We start from the raw sequence: 13,597 nt of genomic DNA, 5'->3' as shown, positions 1-13,597 counted from the left end.
CGACGCACAAAGCCTCTTACACACCAGGAAGTGGAGCAGGGAGGCTCCGCTCCCTCCTCCGCCCCAGGTCCAGCTCCGGCTCCGGCTCCGGCTCCAGCTCCGGCACCGGGCTCCGTCCCCTCGCGTCGAGGTCCAGGCTGCGTCTCGCCGACCCCCGCAAGCCCCGCGGCACCCCAGGGTCCTCCGGGGGGCGGTAGTCGAGGCTCTCTCCGGGGTGGTCGGGGTCTCTGGCGGGCTGCGGAGCGCCTCCTCGGGGCTCCCTTGGCCCTTTACCGCCGCCGGTGCGAAGAGGCGGAGAAGAAGCGGCGTCTCGGTCCGCGCTGCGCCCCGTTAAACGTCGCGGTCGATCCGGGCGAGGTGAGCGGCTTCCTCGGGGGCGCCGGTGCTCTCCCGGAGGACCGGGACCAGAACCAGGACCGGGGTGATTGTTATCGTTGTTATTATAAGGCGGTTACGGGTGATATGAGCGCTGCCACGGAACTCTGCTGCCCCAGCCCGGTGGAGTCGATCCCGCTCGACGATGCGGTGATCGCCGCGGCCGATCAGCAGCACCTGCAGGAGATGGGCACCGTCACCATCACGGTGGCGATCCAAGCCGCGGAGGACGAGGACCCGGAGGAGGAGGAGGAACCGTCCCCCAACCACATGGACCTTCTCCTCGGTGGGAGCTGCAGTGAAGATGAGCTGGGGAGACATGACAAATCAAGGTGTGTGTGTGTGTGTGTGTGTGTGTGTGTGCGCGCCTTCATTGCAACTCCAGAGCTCCTTATTTCTGCAGCTTTATTTGCCCCGTCGGTGCGTTTGGTTTTAGGCTGCTCCACCTGTGGGCTCCCCGGCATTACTCTCTAATCCAATTCCCCTGCGTCACGGAGCTATTTTTACATCGTGTCCTGTGAGTCCCCCCCGTGTCCAGGATCCAGGCACGGTCAGTCAGTCAGTCCCAGGGTGCGGATGAATCCTCGTTCCTGCCTGGAATTCTTACACAGGGCGCCCCAGTGTGTGCCTGGAGACTCTGATTTGCTGTGTGTGTGTGTGTGTTAAATTGGGGCTGGACGATATTGCCCATATTTATTCCTCCAATGTCAATATTTCGGGAGTTACTAGGGGGCTCTCGTGAGATATTCACACACAGAGGAAAAACAATCCTCATTCAGTCAGATGTTATCATCTGAAGTAGAGACACTGATAAGAACAGCCTGAAGTTCAGGAATTTGCTTGACTTCACCGTGACGCAGCCTCAAAGACAACATTTGACTGTCACGAGATTACAATAACCAAAATCCCAGACATTAGTCTTGACGTGGTGTCCAATGATGTGACGTCGATCACGGTGTCGTGACCTTCTACGTGGTCTTGCGTTCCCGGCGACTCAGCCGTCTCCCTCGTCATGTTGTGCTTGTGCAGCCTGTGTGAACGCCTGTTGAACGTGTTGTCATTGCGACCGCGGTCCTCTGCTCTGGAGTGGCGTCTGTGTGGGTGCTTTGAAAACGCTCTCTTATACCCCCGCGCCGGCTTTATGGGGGAAGCCGTGGGCTCAGCGCGCACACACACAAGCACAATAACTATACGGTGGGTGTAGATGAGTCATCCGCCTCATTTCATTGACCTTAATTCTGCTCCGTATACCTTTCCTGCTCCGATGCCAATTCAACGGACGGTCGGGAGTGCAATCGATGTGGCGTCATCGGCGGTGCCGTGTCCGTGCGCCATTCTTGTGATCCGTCCACATCTGAGTCGTCGGGCGGTCACGTCCTGGGTGGGACACGGAGCGCGCCCTGTGACATCGCTGCCGTCGTAAGACTGGGAGGTCTTGGCGGTGTTCCCGAGTTTTGGCGGGGGCACGCTGTAGTGTGGCGGTTCTGGGCGGGACAGCGACCCCCGGGGGGGGGCGTGCCGGCGCCAGAAAGAGTCAGAAAGGAGGGGGTCGTCCCAGTGGCGGGTTTCCACGCTGGTTCCAGCGTGCAGCCAAGGGTAATGCAGGGCGAGGCTGCGTCCACGGCTGCCAGAGCCCGTTAAGCTCCGGGCGTGTTCGACCGCCGGTCGCCGTAGTGAACCCTCGGCGTGTTCTATTGTTGTAACCATGGTGAGGCGTTTCTGACGATGTAAACTGTGATGTTTCCCCGTTTTACTTGCACGCAGTGGCGCTGGAACAAGTGGAGGGGAACTGGAGGAGGAGAGCTGGCAGGCGCCGGACCCGGAGCTCATCCAGAAGCTGGTGGCCCAGATCGAGCACTACCTGTCGGACGAGAACCTGGAGCACGACGCCTTCCTCCTCAAGCACGTCCGGCGCAACAAGATGGGCTTCGTCAGTGTCAAGCTGCTCACCTCGTTCAAAAAGGTAACCCTGGTTCTGAGACGACGATATCTGGGAGAGTATAGGACACAAATGCGCACGTCCAGGCCTTAAGGCTTTGGGGCTATTTGGGGGGAGCCAAGCCACCATGCATAACAATCATATGGAAAATTTATGATTATGGTAAATGGGTGGAAGATGGGCTGCCTGGAGACGGAGTGCGTTCGGGTACATTTCAGATGCCTCCTGTACTCCAACCGTAGCTGGTGAGGGGCAGCGTGTAGTTCTCACATCAGTTCTCGTGTGTGTGTGTGTGTGTGTGTGTGTGTGTGTGTGTGTGTGTGTGTGTGTGTGTGTGTGTGTGTGTGTGTGTGTGTGTGTGTGTGTGTGTGTGTGTGTGTGTGTGTGTGTGTGTGTGTGTGTGTGTGTGTGTGTGTGTGTGTGTGTGTGTGTGTGTGTGTCCGCCCGCTTGACCATTACAATTACGCCACGATTGAAATGTATGAGTGCAGGTTGCTCAGTCCTCCATGAGTCACCATTGTGACTCAATCTGTGCGGTTACTTCTTCAGAATGTGATTTTTGAAAACAAGGCGGTTGTTAAACCATGCCAGTGTTCACTTCTTGGCTTTAGACTTGGGGCTGTTTAAAGTGTCGCCGTGATAAAGAAGGCCCGGTCATGACAGGGCCTCCAACCTGTAACCCTTTCGTATAAGTGATCAGATTTTCTCTCTTGCTGAATATATAATTTTTTTTTCAGTGAGAGAAAATCTGATGCGCATTGGAATGTATGCGCATTTCACATGTAACTCATTTTAAAGGAGTGCTGTACGATTCTAGTGCATTTAGCTGTTTGTACAGTGAGCGAACGTCCTTCAATTGCAGTAAATATGCCAGTTGGCCTTCCCTGTAGGTGAATGAGGCGAACCTTAAGTCCTGCACATGGACCGCATGCGTTTGTTTCGGTGCTTAGTAAGACGGACGATGAATGGAGAAATGTGTTTCTGTTTAAGGTGAACGCGCTGTGTGAACCGCTGGAGTTGCAACACTGGAATCTTTCAGTTTTGCTTTTCTTCCCCCATCTTAAAATAGGTTTATTTTGAGAGGGAATTCAGATGGAATTTTAACTATTGCAATGGTGAGTTATGTACAAAAAAGTCATGATCCAAATTCATGGACAGTACCTTTTTTAGGAATGACTCAATAGTATATAAATGATTGGGCATTTTAATGCGAAACCACAAAAGATGGAAATATTGGTGGAAAATGTATGGGGGGAAAAAAACAAGTTGTTGCTGAATGGTGATACTCCATACATGCAAGTTTCGATATCAGTCTGATTATAAATCATGTGGTCTTGGGTATTGCTCTCACTCGCCAAGAGAGCCGGCGCTGCCATATCTATATTTGGCCGCTCTCAATCACTTGGCGAGCAGTGAGGGATGGTTTATGCTCCTAGTAATTTGAACCAGGATGAGTTTGTGGCACACGCGGTCGCCCCAGTGGAATCACTTTTCGAGCAACACGGCGTTGCTTTTGTGTAGATTTCACAGTTGTGTGTGTGATTTCACATCACCATTCAATCGTCCGTTGCTTTAAATTAAATGCAGTGGCGTCTATAAGGGTTTTCTGAAATGTAACATTGAGCTCTGCGTGAATTCTTTTTGGCGCGTTTTCAGCACCACACCGTAAAATGAAACATAGCCGTGTGAAATTCAATTCTGACGCGGGTCACTTAAAAAAAAATATATATATTTTTTTTTTTAGGTGAAACACTTGACTCGGGACTGGAGAACAACTGCCCACGCCCTGAGACAGTCGACGAAACTGGAGCTGAACGATGAGGGGCGCAAGGTGCGGCGCCGGTCCACGGTGCCAGTCTTCGCCAGCGAGTCCCTGCCCAGCCGCATGCTGCTGCTCAGCGATCTGCAGAGCTGGTCCGAGCTGGCCGCCATCAAAGAAAACGACGAGAACAACGGCGGTGGGGAAGGGGGCTCCACCCAGCAGGAGCAGCTAATGAAGCTCCTGCTGAAGGCGTTCGGCGCGTATGGAGCCATCGCCTCGGTTCGAGTCCTGAAGCCTGGGAAGGACCTGCCCGCCGACCTGAAGAGGCTGTGCGGGCGCTACACGCAGCTGGGCACGGAGGAGTGCGCCATCGTCGAGTTCGAGGAGGTGGAAGCCGCCGTCAAGGCCAACGAGACCGTGGGCAGCGAGGACGGAGGGGCGGGGTCGCTGGGGCTGAAGGTGGTCCTGATCGGGACCAAGCCCCCCAAGAAGAAAGTGCCCAAAGAGCGGCCGCGTGAGGAGGGGGGAATGAGGAAGAGCCGTTCCCTCAACAGCCGGGTGCGGGAGCTCCAGTACCACGGGGAGGACTCGGCCTGCAGCTCCTCAGAGACTGAGAGCAACCCCACCTCCCCTCGTCTGGCCCGCAAGTCCCGCTCCTGCAACAAGCTCAGCCCCACGACAGCGGGCATCGGCTTCCAAAACAATCACCTCAGCCCGGCCGTGTCGCCGCGGAACAGTCCGTGGTCCAGTCCCCGCGCCAGCCCCTGCCCCCAGCGCAAGTCTCTCCACTCGCAAAAGTCTCCCCTGGCCACCGAGGGCGGGCTGAGCCCGGAACCCGGGCGCCGTTGGGCCGACTACTCCTCGGACAGCAGCCTCACCCCTTCCGGAAGCCCCTGGGTCCAGAGGCGCAGGCAGGTGGCCTCCCAGGAGAGCAGCCCGGTCGGCAGCCCGATGATGGGCAGGAAGATGCAGAATGCGGACGGCCTGCCCCCGGGCGTGACGAGGCTGCCGCGGGGGCCCGACGGCACCCGGGGCTTTCACTGCGTCACCATCGGCGAGAGGGGTAAGAGCGCCGCCACACAGACCTGAAGTGTGGCGCCGCCCCTCGCACCCCATTCCCCAGATTTAAACGGTGCATTGGAGATTCGACCACATCCTTTGCCACATTGTTTTGCGCCCCCCCCCAACCTGCATTTGAATGACTGTATTTTTATTTTGTTTAGCTTATTAGTTTTGCCTCTTATATTTTTATATGACTTTAGTTACAATGGTGACAGCCTATTAATTTACATAATATAAATTGGAGTTGCTGTAAATAGATATTTCTCCAAGGGAAGACTGAAGAGAAACTCTTACGACTTCCTCCTCAGACGCTATCGTTATGGACATTGTCACCATTGCCGTTTGAACTTGTTCTACATGGAGTGGGGAGAGGAATTTCTACATCTTTTTATTTAATGGAAAGTGTCTTCTGTCTTGACGTATAAGGCGTAAAAAGGTCACACGTAGTTGATGGTGTACAAGTGTATAAGTGGCATGGGCGCACACTCAATGTTAACATGGCAACCTCAGCTTGTCTGTCGTGTCATTTTTACTCGTCTAAAAGAGGCCATAACCTCCCCTGCCATTTAAAAAAAAAAAAAAAAGAGAAAAAAAGTTTGAACCTTTTTTCCATTGACTATAATTTTAGTTGTATATTTTTTTATTTGCCTTTTTAATTTCTTTTGTTTTCTGTATGCCTGTGGCAGTCAGTAAACTTAAGCTTCCAAAGCGGAGGAGAGGGGGAATCCAGCCCGGGAAATATTAATAGTTGGCAGGTGCAGGTACATCTTCTTAATTCTGCTTCTAACAGGATTTGTTTTGTGGGGAGACGAGGTCGGAGGGACTAGACGCCGTCGTGTTCTTGCCTTTACACCTAAGCTGGGTATTGTACAGTGCATTTCCTATTGTACAATAAAGCACTAAAATTGCTGCCGTGATTGATTTCGATTGACTTTTCTGTCCTCGATTATGCAGAGTTAGACATGATTACCTAAAACAATCTTGACCTACATGAAAGTGTTTTTTGGGGTTTTTTTTTTTTTTTTTTTTTTTTTTAATATAGAGGCAGATTTTCGTAGCAGTCTGTACTAAACACTCCAGACTTTGGAGAGCGGAATTGGACGATATTCCGTTGTGAAGTGGCACAAAGTCTGTAACTGACTCCAGATGGAGGTTGACGAAACCCGAGAAAAGGGTGTTAACGGTTTCTCCTAATTTCTTCGCGGAGCGGCTCCTCGGGCGTATTTCAGAATGATCTCTGTTTCTAATAATCCTTAACCACTCGAGCCCCAGGATGAACCTCTGCATGGCTACGTGCGGGCGGATGTTGGCTCCGAGTTGATGGCTGCGTCAAATTGCTGAGTTTTAAGCGCATAGTAAGGCTGCCCATCATGTGAGCAGAACCAGCGCTGACCTGTTTTGTCCGAAAGGCCGGCGCCGCAGCACGCCTGAATATTCAGTGCGGCGAGACTAAGTGTGTCTGCGTAAGACCGGAATGAATAGCCTCTTGTTATCTTCATCAATTACCATTTCCAAATTGCCACGCTTTGGCTCACCTCACTGGAAGTAGTGAATTTATCTATCATCAGTAGACAATGCTGGAAGCAAATGGCTCGGCTCCTGATGGATATTTAATTCCAAGTGACAGAATTACATTCTGAAACGGCCATCATCCAATTCAACCATTTACTAATTTTATCAAACTGCACAGGGTGAGGTCTTTATTGCCATTAGGGCTCCATGGTAATGGCGGCGGTGAATAACAAAGGTAGATATTAACAATCGCATCCAGGCCATTTTGGTCATTTTCATGAAAGATATGAAGTCACAAGAACGCATTCAATTCAGGAATGAGGTTTGATGTTTCTCAGAAGCAATTAAATATTTTGTGATAATGACTTGTTAGGGTGCTCATCAGCATTTGAAGACGGGAATTTTAAAATTGGGATGTCTCAAATGAATCCTGTCAGCCATTAACATTAGACGAATTAGTCTGTGAGAGAACAGTGCTGAGGGCGGTGTCAGATTTGAGGAACTAGAAATGAACTTTTTTTTTTTGCTTTTGTGTATCATTAGGGGATTCTCTCCAGGAACTAGTTACACAAGCCAACCTGAAAGCCCCTATTTTGGAGGTTGCTGTAACATGAGAACAAAATCAATGGTTAAACAATGCAAGTGACTGTTGCATTATAGTAAATGTTAAACTGAATATTATATGGAATTCTGCAGATTGGAAGACTGCTGATGGCCAGACATTATTTTAATAAAAACCAATCCTTTAGTGTGTAGATCAGATTGACATGAATTTTATTTACATTACCTTTTGTTTCTGAACCTAGTAAACCCAGCTCAATACATTTTTTTAAATGTTACCTGTTTAGCTTGTTTATCCAACATTTGGTCTAAATACACTGCTCTACTTGGGTGAAATGTAACCGGCACCCATGAAAACAGGAGCAGCTGTGAAATACAGGCTACTGGGGAGGGGCGACAGGCTAACCAGATAACTAGGATACCAGGGCTCATCACTACCCGAAGAATCTACCACAACAGCTTGTGATTTTGTAAACTAAGCCACTGTCATGCTTAAAATCAGAGATCATGTTTTCAATCAAGAGGCAACTAGCAGCTTGTGACCGACTTCCAAATTTTTATAAATCTTTACATAGATACGTACAAATCAATTATTTCATGATTTTAATTTACATGACATCTCTTTACAAACAAATGACCAGACTTCAAAATGTATCAAATTTACAGGTGAAACAAACCAAAAAAAAAAAAGTTACATGTTCATACCAGCTGTCTGGCACTAAGCAGTATGGAACCAGTGCATAACAGTACGAAAAATACAAACCACAAACCTTTGAATGTGTCAGCTTCTCTGGAAACAGCAGATAAGAGAGAGCCTAACTTCACCTACAGCAAAGCTGTGTGATATGACTCTGTATATGTAAGTTTGCATTATGTACATATATCCAAAATGATAGTTGTCTCATGAGTTTCCTACAAAATGTTCTAAGATATCAGTGGGCTGTGAGAGTGGATGTGTTCACATCCTTACTCCTACACCTACTTAGTAACGTCAGTCCAGGGCCGAGTACAGCAGCATGCTCTCTCCTGGATATTGAAATATAATTAAATATCTATTTTATTTGGTTAAAAAGAAAATATTTTTTCAATTAATTGGGAAGCCAATTGTGAATACCTTTCGGACAAAATGATGCATCTCTCAGCCTCTGTAATAAGCATTAATTTCATCTACTGCAGTGATTATCATGATCATAAGCCATTTAACCACAAATACTAGAAGGGAATAACAAACGGCCTGCAAAGCACCTCCATACACCGTGCAGTCCCCATGCTTTCTAGCAGGATGGACAGGTTACCTTTTCAGTGCACCTATGATTCCCCAGTCCCACAGATGTTGGGTAGCCATGGTAACCGTTTTACGCTCCAGTTTTTTTTTCCCTCCCCTCTTCTTCCTTTCTTGCGCTTTGGGAGCAGCACCATGGGGTTCCAAGGTGACAGGATTCTTCCTTTCGACAGGAAACCAAATCTATCAGCGCCGCCTCACCTAACCGTCGATGAGCACAGGCCTCTCCAACACGTTCATCCGCTCAGGCAACTTGCAAAAATAATTAACAGGCCCACACCTCTGAGCACAGTTTATTCGACAGGATCTTGACAGTAGACAAGTGGAGGCTGAAGAGGATTGATCCGACATGCGTGTGGGTAGCGCCATCGTGGTTGTGATGCGGGAAAACACATTCTGCCTGCTAGCAGATGGGATCCGCTGTGGAGGGAGTTTGGACAGGCTGACGTGCTGAGTAGACGAGCTTGAATCTCTGATAATCTTGGGGGGGGGGCAGGGGTGAAGCGAAGGAGGGTGCAAACCACCCTGTCGGTCCCCCATAGTCTTCCATCTTAGATGTAGAGAGAACCGTCGGCAGGCCCCACGTATCCCACCCCGATGAGAAGCACGTCGATCAAGGTCCAGATGCCCAGACCTCCGAAGCTAAACAACTTCCCTAATCCCTCCCTCCACTGGCCCAGATAGAAGCGGTCTGCCCCGAAACCACCAAGCGTGATGCTGCAGAGAGAGAAAAGGGGGGGTTGGGTGGAAAAGGGAAGGTGGGTGGTCGGGGAGGGGGGTAATGGAGTAGGCACGGATTTGTGTGATAATCTAATTAGTTTTATCAGTGCGTTGACATGCACTTGAACAAGCTGATCACAATCGGGTTGAGGCAATTCTCTGAATATTGCAGCCGTCGTGTAAACACCTTACCCAAACGATCCTCATCAATAAACTCCAAAGAGGCGCAAACCGAATAACGGACCTGGAATTCTCCTTAATCACTCCATTTGTTGTGCCATGTAAAGCACAGACGGACGCCGTGGCAACCGCTGGTAAACACGCACACTTTTGGCCGGAAAGTGAGAGCGTTTCTGTATTGAGTGTGAAGAGGGAGCTTAATATAGTGAGATATTTGGGTGGGCACAAGAACCGAAACGGGACAAGAAAGCAACCGAGAAAATTGTAGACAAAGGTTTTTTTTCCTGGATGGTAGAGCAGGTTCTTCCTGTAACCCAACTACTCCACTTGCCATGTGAACTAAGGTTTTTCGGTAATAGCATTATTCCAAACGCATGTAAACACTAGGCTTGGGCGATCGTGCAAACATCCAATGGGCAGCAATCAGCGATATATGATTTTATTGGGGGCGTGCGTATAGAACGTAAGGTAACGTGGCAAATGCGGTCTCCTCGTTCCAAAAGTGCAGGATTTTTTATATACAAGTAAAGCACTTACACAAAAACATCCAGTTTTTACTAAATTAAGTCCCCTAGCAACGGAAAGCAACGGGGAGACGTGCGTTCCGACAGTGGGGACACACATTTTTTTTTTTGGAACAGGACTTGGGCGGTCCCTTTACTCAGTTCTGTTTAAAAATGTAGTTTCATACACGTAGGAAACAAATGGAAATAAAAAGATGTAAAATAAAAAGACAAGCAGGGGAGCCAGTGCACACCAGTTACATTTACATTTTTAATTTTCCATCCAAGTAAGAAACTAAGGAAACAAAATATATCTAAATCTTTCTCCATGAGATAATGTTATATATTATCATCATAAGATTTGCACATGTAGCAGCAGGTACATGTGGCGGGGGGGCACGTGCGCCATGGACCCCACGGTGCTCTTCTTATCAGGCACGCTTTTTATTTATTTATTTATTTATTTATTTATAGGTGTCGAGGTAGCGGACTGTCTGGGAAAGATTTATTCATGAGGAACTCCTCATGAACCTCGCACCTTGGCCCACCTGCAATGTACACACAGTGGCTCCACCGTTCTGCTCTGTTTGCCCAGAGCGTCAAGATGCCGGAGCTGGCCATGTGCCCTTTCTTTTTTTTTTTGAGCACCTGCCCCTAAAAGTCTCTGTACGGGTCTCACTTCCCTATGTGGAGGGTAATGACACCTGATCACCAGTGGTTAGTGGAGGGTTCTGAGTGGAGATGGGGAGAGCCTCCACGCCCTCTTTCCCTCTTCCCCCTCTTCTCCCTCTCTCCGCTCCACTCCAGTTTCAGAACGTGGTTAACTGCACTCATGCCGTTTAAATTCTCAGATTTTTCCTGGCGGATAAAAAAACCCCACGTCTGTCAGTAATGTAAATCGCGATCCATGGAGTCGATCGCCGATAAGACGTTTAAATCGTAAATCGGCCCAAGCCTAGTTGCACCTTAACCACATTATTACCTTCACACAACTATTGAGCTGAATCGGGGTATTGCATGCATGTAAACGCACTGATTGATTTAAAAACAGGTTTAGCTCAGTTGGTCATGGTGAGATTACCTGAGAGCCAACGCTGTCGACCACTTGTACCCTCCAGTCCAGTTACAGAACAAACGTTTATTAAAGACTCTTCTGCCTGAGGAAGGAAACAAAAATTACTGGACAACATCAGTTGGTCAATTTTCACTTATATTGGGTAGGTGACGACTTATAGCAAATTCTAACAAAATCAAAGATTAAAAAAGGCTATGAACCAGACCGATGTTGGTTTGAACACCAAGAATGTCAGGGAAAATGTAGACTGTGTGAGCGTCATTTTCTCACTAAACACAATGACAAAAGATCGAGAAACCGTTCTATCCTGTACCTATGAAAACGCCAGTGACCCTTGACTAGGTTTAAATTGGGGTATTAATTGGGGGTTTAACAAAGAGCATTTTAAGGGATGTACCTAGACAGTGCACGTAGTCCAGCACTTCACAGGTGGCATTATAGCGTCTGCGCGGGCAGGAGACAGTCATACAGTCAGTGGAGTTTGTGCACGAGTACTGGGACGGGTCGAGTTGCCAGCAAAATTGACAGGGGACCGAGAGGGAGAAGTTGGTTTGCTGCTGTCCTGAATCTCCCTGCAAAAATAAAGTAAAATAAAACATATTTCATAAATGTTCCATATTTCTTAACCGCATAGTGATTCCTAAATCAAAACAACTATAATACTAAATGTACAGAAATTGGTCACGTTATGATTTGTGGAAAAAGCAGAAAACCTTTACAAAGTTCAACAATTAAATGATTCACACACATGCAATGGAAACATCACCACACAGTTCTACCGTCTTGTAAACGACATAACATCCTCCCAAGAATACATTTCCCTTTAAATATAACTCACTAAACAGTGAACTCCTTTCTTGGGTTTACAGGTGAAGGGGGTTGGCTTTCCGTAGCTACAGTTGTGGTGATAGTTGCAGTTGATGCAGTTCGCTGGCAGCCGACTGCACAGACCCCCGCTGGGACATTTAGCGGTGTAGCTCTCCTCATCTGTAGGCGGGGCTGCAATGACACCCAACACATAGAGAACGGACACATGGTTTAATTTCCGTTGCACTGGGAAGAGATTCAGTGGAAATCTAACTCAAACGGCCTATTAATAGCAACAGAGGACAAAACAATACAAACAAGTGAGAAGGTTGTCCATCTCACTCCAGTTGTCACCACAGGGCTCAGATATTAGGAATTACATGAAATGTTTCAGCCTTTACTCAAAGGCACAACACATAATTAACACATAATTATTTAGGGGCAAAATTACAATAAATAAAAAAATCACCCTCAAGTCACACTGCTTGGCCAGTCGCTGCAAGTCATATTTTCAGCAAGTAGAGTGTATGGGCTACAATACATTAACTGATGACATTTAAATCAATTTGCCTCCAAATACTTGAGCGAAAACGGAACGCAGGCTTTCAAAATTGGCGAGTTCAAACGCTAAACGCTGATTCCTTTAAGCCACTGGGGCCCTTGACACGTCAGATATTTTGACATGCCATGTAACTGTAAACCCAGTTGAAACCCATCCCATAAATTTAGGGTCTTTTTCGTTGTAAGTGATGGCTGACGGTGAGAGACCAATGAAACAGATCCACATTGCACTGCATGCGTTTGCTGTGAACAGCGACCGTTTTTGGGTTGTTTTTTTTGAACATAAACACGTTGGCTGCTGGTTGGACGCTCTACCGGAGGCTGCGGCAGGGAGCACCGGGCTGGTGTTGACGGGGCCGTGCTGAGCATCGCGGCTGTAGGGTGGATCCTGACCCACGTGGGGGGAGCTGAGGTAACCTGAGACACGGGCAAGGAAAAGAGCAACATGAAGAACGCTGTCCCGCCATGAGCCCAGCGGTGCAAGAGATACTGGGACCCTCTTCGTAAAAAAAACAACAACACAAAAAACGAACACTCTCACACGGAATGACTCTAGAAATAGTGAACGTAGCACATTGGCACCGTCTACTGTACCGTTTCCCTGTAGATCAGTGTTTATGCAGGTGTGCGTCTGTAAATAACCCAGTTTCCATCCATATTAAATCTCTGTCTAGATTCTCACTACACAGCTAACCAACAACCACCCCCCCTTGTTTTTAGCATAGAGCTAAGGTTAGCTAGCGCCGCCACCCAGCGCCAAACAGGTTTAAAGGTGTCGCTGAATCCGCCCACATACCGCCGACGCACTGCAGGAGCAGCTCCGTCAGCAGGAGAACGATGACTCCGTGCGCCCTCTGACACCGCGACCGGCCCGGTTTACACAGCTCACAGGAAGCGGCCATTGTTGTCGGCTCAGCATCGCCAGCGGCTAGCGTCGCGTAGCCTAGCTTCGACGGAGCTTCCGGGGTTCTCCCTTTGGCCACGCCCGCCGCGGTCCGTCGCAGTGGCGTACGTTCCGTCGCGCTCGGAAAACGGGGGATTCGCGTCCGGGCGCCATGTGTTCTGTATTCTGTGAATTCTAGTTCTTGAATTGCATCTCAACGCGACGACAAAAAACACAAGAGTGGGTCGAGTTAAAGTCAGACGTGTTCGCAAATCAAAAACAAAATCCGAGTTATCGGTCCGTCACGTCAGTGTACTCGGGCCAGAGCGACCTGCCAGGAAATTCCGGCTTAAATAGCCGTTCCGCTGCACTTTT

General features: G+C 48.7%; 2 protein-coding genes across 2 annotated transcripts; one reads left to right on the top strand and one right to left on the bottom strand.

Moving 5' to 3' along the window:
- The first annotated feature begins 289 nt into the window (after positions 1–289).
- larp6a (La ribonucleoprotein 6, translational regulator a) lies at positions 290–6,055 on the top strand. Its single transcript, XM_079997564.1, has 3 exons — positions 290–707; positions 2,140–2,338; positions 4,059–6,055. The coding sequence occupies exons 1-3, from the start codon at positions 463–465 to the stop codon at positions 5,163–5,165; spliced, it is 1,551 nt and encodes a 516-aa protein (XP_079853690.1). The 5' UTR covers positions 290–462; the 3' UTR covers positions 5,166–6,055.
- Positions 6,056–7,747: 1,692 nt separating this feature from the next.
- Positions 7,748–13,280, bottom strand: tm2d3 (TM2 domain containing 3). Its single transcript, XM_079997043.1, has 6 exons — positions 13,136–13,280; positions 12,655–12,756; positions 11,810–11,970; positions 11,369–11,543; positions 10,978–11,053; positions 7,748–9,210 (listed from the first exon to the last, which is right to left on the bottom strand). Exons 1-6 carry the CDS (start codon positions 13,239–13,241, stop codon positions 9,045–9,047), a joined length of 786 nt encoding a protein of 261 aa, XP_079853169.1. The 5' UTR covers positions 13,242–13,280; the 3' UTR covers positions 7,748–9,044.
- Positions 13,281–13,597: the final 317 nt, after the last annotated feature.

Source organism: Zeus faber (assembly GCF_960531495.2).
Source record: "Zeus faber genome assembly, chromosome: 3".
Classification (NCBI taxonomy): domain Eukaryota; kingdom Metazoa; phylum Chordata; class Actinopteri; order Zeiformes; family Zeidae; genus Zeus; species Zeus faber.
Note: the sequence above shows the minus strand (reverse complement) of the source record. Positions and strands in the feature narration are given on the sequence as shown.

Bases quoted from the DNA above. Each gene is read 5' to 3' on its own strand.
- tm2d3 (XM_079997043.1), bottom strand. From the start codon at position 13,241: ATGGCCGCTTCCTGTGAGCTGTGTAAACCGGGCCGGTCGCGGTGTCAG. The intron at 12,757-13,135 runs GTATGTGGGCGG...CCCGTGTCTCAG, and splicing joins GCTCCTGCAGTGCGTCGGCG to GTTACCTCAGCTCCCCCCAC. The intron at 9,211-10,977 runs GTAATCTCACCA...CTCTCTCTGCAG, and splicing joins TCGACAGCGTTGGCTCTCAG to CATCACGCTTGGTGGTTTCG.
- larp6a (XM_079997564.1), top strand. From the start codon at position 463: ATGAGCGCTGCCACGGAACTCTGCTGCCCCAGCCCGGTGGAGTCGATC. The intron at 708-2,139 runs GTGTGTGTGTGT...ACTTGCACGCAG, and splicing joins GGGAGACATGACAAATCAAG to TGGCGCTGGAACAAGTGGAG. The intron at 2,339-4,058 runs GTAACCCTGGTT...TTTTTTTTTTAG, and splicing joins TGCTCACCTCGTTCAAAAAG to GTGAAACACTTGACTCGGGA.